Source organism: Callorhinus ursinus, unplaced genomic scaffold (assembly GCF_003265705.2).
Source record: "Callorhinus ursinus isolate GAN/ISIS: 27379988/994484 unplaced genomic scaffold, GSC_fseal_2.0 scaffold25, whole genome shotgun sequence".
Taxonomy (NCBI): Eukaryota; Metazoa; Chordata; class Mammalia; order Carnivora; family Otariidae; genus Callorhinus; species Callorhinus ursinus.
In genome coordinates, this window is record NW_027397087.1 from 10,016,781 (window position 1) to 10,021,481 (window position 4,701).

The 4,701-nt window shown below is 46.8% G+C and overlaps 1 protein-coding gene across 1 annotated transcript in view; it reads right to left on the reverse strand.

Moving 5' to 3' along the window:
* Positions 1 to 4,701, reverse strand: part of TGM5 (transglutaminase 5) — a 27,734-nt gene continuing 23,033 nt past the window's right edge. Inside the window, exons 9-12 of the mRNA XM_025883758.2 lie at positions 2,680 to 3,045; positions 2,038 to 2,198; positions 711 to 844; positions 1 to 523 (exon numbers count right to left, since the gene is read on the reverse strand). Of these exons, the coding sequence (XP_025739543.1) occupies positions 370 to 523; positions 711 to 844; positions 2,038 to 2,198; positions 2,680 to 3,045 (815 nt within the window). The 3' untranslated portion in view covers positions 1 to 369. The remainder of the gene's footprint in view (positions 524 to 710; positions 845 to 2,037; positions 2,199 to 2,679; positions 3,046 to 4,701) is intronic.

The window sequence follows — 4,701 nt, forward strand, 5'->3', positions numbered from 1 at the left end:
AGTGAGAATAAGGACTGAAGTTTATTGGGACTAGGGCGCTAGCCACTGCAGTGACAAAATGACAGTGAGTTGCTCAGCCAATTTTTGGGGTGGGAGCAGTAAGTCATGACCAAGTCTAACCAGTGTCCTCAGACCTCTGTGCTATCTCACACTTCTGGATTGGACACCAGAGAGTCTGTGGACTCTGATCAGAGTCCTGGGAAGCTGTGCAAATGGCCTAGGGGACTATCCACCACTGACATCTCCTCTGCTGTTTACTTTGGAGCCCTGTAAAGCCTCTGTTGTGGTGCAGAGTGGCACAGCTTGCATTTGAACTTGCTCCTTCTCCTGATGCTTAAAATCTATGCATCTGGCTCATTGTTCCAGAATTTATAACCTCAAGTCTACATAGACATTCCTGTAACCCTTGATGTCCTTAAACTTGTTGCTCCTCAGATTCGCTTGGATCTGCCTTTGGCCACTCTTGAAGGGAACACTCTCCAGTATGATGCTGGCCCTGTGTTGAGGTTCGAGGACTCCAATGCTGTAGCAGAGAAAAGAGAATGTTAGAAGACCATGAGCATCATGAGAACCCCAAAGCTCTTTTCCACGGAGCAACCAGGGCTTTCCTTTCCTGGTGTTCTCAGAGATTGGCCTCGGTGCCCGTCAACAGAAAGAAGGCTCATGAAAGAATAGGATGGGGGTGAAGGCCGCACGCTGCCAGCACTCACAGGACTCTCTGCTGTTTCTTGAAGAGCCCGCTTCCTTCCACAGTTAGCACACAGTCTTCCACGTGCTCTGAGAGGGGGTTTGAAAACAGCACCTGGATGGAGAGTGGCTGGTTCACAATGGCAGCTCCTAAAACCTGAACAGAGAGATCCAGAGGAGAAGAATGGAGCAGAAGATTAATCTCATTTTCCAATTCACCAAACATTTACAGAGGGCATTGCTCTTCAGATCTATTTCCTGAAGAGCTGGACTTCTGCGGCCCATGTTTTTCCAGCTATGGCTTAAAACCAACTCAATGGATTATCATTAATGTTTTTTAAAAATGAAATAGAAGAAACACGAGATAGTGTTATGTAAAACTGTGCTTCATTTATAAATTCATAGATGTTTGTATAAAATATTTTATATCCCTCAACCCAGCATATGGAAAAGTCAGATAAATTGGAGCCTCTAGTGATGTTTCCTCTGCTCCAAGGATTTCATCCAAGTGTAAAATAATCCTGAAGGACTCTCATGCATAATTTGAGGGGCTAGAATCTTCTTTGGCACTTTCTTACAGCAAGTCTACTCCATCCCATTTCGCCCTCTTAACCTAACGGGCTCGTTTCTTTTCACCCCATTGTGTGAGTGAAGAGCAACGGAACATTCAAGACTGTAGAGAGATGGAAGTAGCCTCAGGAAACCTGGAGGCACTTTTGGAAACCCTCCTTAAAACAAGACTCCAGTGGCTGGGTTTGCTAGACACCCCACCAGGGGGCACCACAGGCTCGCTTGGCAGAGTCTAGGAGTTTGCTTGCTCTGGGGAGACGGCACTGAAGAGACCCATGAAGTCTTCCCATTCAGAGGACCACAGAATGTCACAGCAGGTGGTGTCCTCAGAGGCCAGCTAGTCTAATCCTCACATCTGACAGTTCAAGAAACAGAGGCCCAGGGACTTGTTCAAGAATGCACAGCCAAGAAATGGCAAATCACACCTGAGCTGACCTCAGGCAGTGCTTTTCTTCCCCCTCAGCTTCCTCCCATCTGAGCTCATAGTTCCTCATGGTAACCCTGGGGAAGGCCAACAGTGGGAGGTGGCACAAGAGAGGGATCTCTTCCAGTCCTCTCCATGGCACCTGCTCAAGGTCCACCCATAAGGACTTTGATGGTGCAAGAGGATGGACACCTTGTCCAATGTTTTCAGATGAATCTCATGTTCCCGATAGGGAGGTACCTGGGGACACCAGAAGAGGAAGTGGAAAAGAGGGGCTGCTTTCCTGAACAGATTCTCAGAGGGCTGCACTCCCCACAACACCACGCCAGATCCCCAGGAGCCCACAGGCCACTTACATTAATTACGATGCCTGCATAGGCTAAAGTGATGATCTTGGTCACCAGGATCTTTTCCGGACTGCTCTTCTCTTCACCCAGGGCACTGATGCGGATCAGCTTGTCTGTTGACAGGTACTGGCTATACTGGGAGTAGGGAATTCTATAGGAATGGGTCTTTGCTAGGGAGAAAACAAAAAGATGAGGTGAAAGTAGCTGGGAAAATCAGCTAGGCCTGGGTTGGATCTGCGGGACACTTTGGAGAAGAGAGGACCAACATGTACTAAGCCCCAGTGAAGCAGGTACTAGGTTTTCAGGTGGAGAGGCTGAGGTTAAGAGAGGTAAAATGGTTTCCCCAAAGTCATTCTCCTGGTAAATGGATGAGCTGAGGTTCTAACCAAGTTCTGGATGTCTCCAAAGCTCAGGCTTCCCCTACTAAACCGGGCTCCCTTCCTTGAAATAGTAAAGGGAGGGGAGGAGGAGGAAAAGAAAGGAGAAAAGTGTGGGGGGGAGAAGGAATCCATGCCAAAGGGGACATTAAGGAAGACTGGTGTTGCAGAGATCTGTCCCCAGAACCTTGTGGTCTGGCTTGTCCCCACTGGCATTTCCATAACACACTCTGTGTACACAGACTGTCCCCATGCCCAGACCCAGAGCCCATACCTTCTTCAGGAGAGAGTGTGATAAACGCTATGTCCTGCCAGAAAGGGGGCAGGGGGCTGCCATCATGCAGCAGGGACTGGGCACTCAGGTTCACTTTGAGGTCCTTGAACTGGAGTGACATGTTGAGAGCCAGCAGGACAAAGTTTATGTCCTGGCCCATGTGGGGCGGTTCGAGCAGCTGGAATTTCAAGGAGACCTGGACAATATCACTGGGCCGAAGGGAAGGTGTGTGCAGCCTCCAAAGGCCGTCCCCGCTCCGTGGCTCAGGTGTGGAATGTTGTGAGTCTGCTTGGTGGGGGTCTTCAGGCCTTCCAGCCTTCAGCTTCTGAAGAGCCTTCAGGAATACCTCCCTCTCCTGGGGGGAACCTGGAAGGGCAGAGACGGCCTTGGCTGTGGGCCAGATTGACCCAGGGAGGTAAGCCTTGGCCAGACACTGTAGAGCTGTTAAAACCATCATTTCCAACAACAGACATTCCTTACCATTCAGCAGGTGCTTTTTTTTTTTTTTAGATTTTATTTATTTACATGAGAGAGAGCACGCGAGCACACACAAGAGGCGGGTAGGGGCAGAGGGAGAGGTAGGCTCTCCACTGAGCAAGGAGCCTGATGCTCCCCGGTGGAGATAGGGAGGGCCCTTTGGACCTTCTCTTTGGTGCCACGAAAGGCCTAGAACTATTTTTTTTTTTTTAAATCACTAGCACTGGGTGCCTGGGTGGCTCAGTTGGTTGGGCGACTGCCTTCGGCTCAGGTCGGTTCTGGGTGCTTCTCTCTCTCCCTCTGCCTGCCACTCCCCCTGCTTGTGCTCTCTCTCTCTGTCAAATAAATGGGTAAAATCTTTAAAAAATAAAATAAATCACTAGCACGTATTTATTTATTTACTTACTTACTTTTTGACTCCCTTTACCCATTTCTCCCATCCCATCCCCCTGCCTCTGGTATCCACCAATCTGTATTCTGTATCTGTGAACTTGGTTTCTTTTCTTTTCTTTTTTTTTTTAGATTCCACATATTAGGAAATCATACAGTATTTGTCTTTGTCTGACTTATTTCACTTAGCATAATGCCCTCAAGGTCCATCCATATTGTCACAAATGGCAAGATTTTGTGTTTTTTTTTGTGATTAAATAATATTCCATGGTGTGTATATATATATATATATACACACACAACATTTTGTTTATCCATTCATCCATCAGTGGACACTTGGGCTGTTTCCATAGCTTGGCTATTGTAAACAATGCTGCAATGAACATGGGGGTGCACATATCTTTTCAAGTTAGTGTTTTAGTTTTCTTCAGAGAAATACTCAAATGTGCAATTGCTGGGTCATATGGTAGTTCTATGTTTAATTTTTTGAGGAACCTCCATACTGTTTTCCACAGTGGCTGCACCAGCTTGCATTCCTACCAGCAGTGCACGAGGGTTACCCTTTCTCCACATCCTCGCCAGTAACAACAATATAATCCATATATAGATGAGTAAAATGAGGCTCAGAGAGGTCCTGTCATTTGTCCAAGTCCCACAACTTGCAAGGTGCAGAATCCGGGTGGAAGCCAAATCTACCCAACATGAAAATCTGTGCTCATGGTCACGGGACTCTATTGTGCCTTCCCCATGGGAAAGATAAAGGCCCACAAATGGGGAAGAATAAGGCTCTTAAAGACAGCAGCATGGTGTGATTTCCTGTTCCAGAACCAAATGATTGATCAGGTGTAGATTAAGTCCTGGAAATGAAAGTGAGAAGCTGAAAGAAGGAAGGAAAGAAGGAAGGAGGGAAAAGAAAGGAAGGAAGGAAGGGAGGAAGGAAGGAAGGAAGGAAGGAAGGAAGGAAGGAAAGAAAGAAAGAAAGAAAGAAAGAAAGAAAGAAAGAAAGAAAGAAAGAAAGAAAGAAAGAAAGAAAGAAAGAAAGAAAGAAAGAAAGAAAAAGAAGAAAGAAAGAAGAAAGAAAGAGAAAGAAAGGAAGGAAGGAAGGAAGGAAGGAAGGAAGGAAGGAAGGAAGGAAGGAAGGAAGGAAGGAAGGAA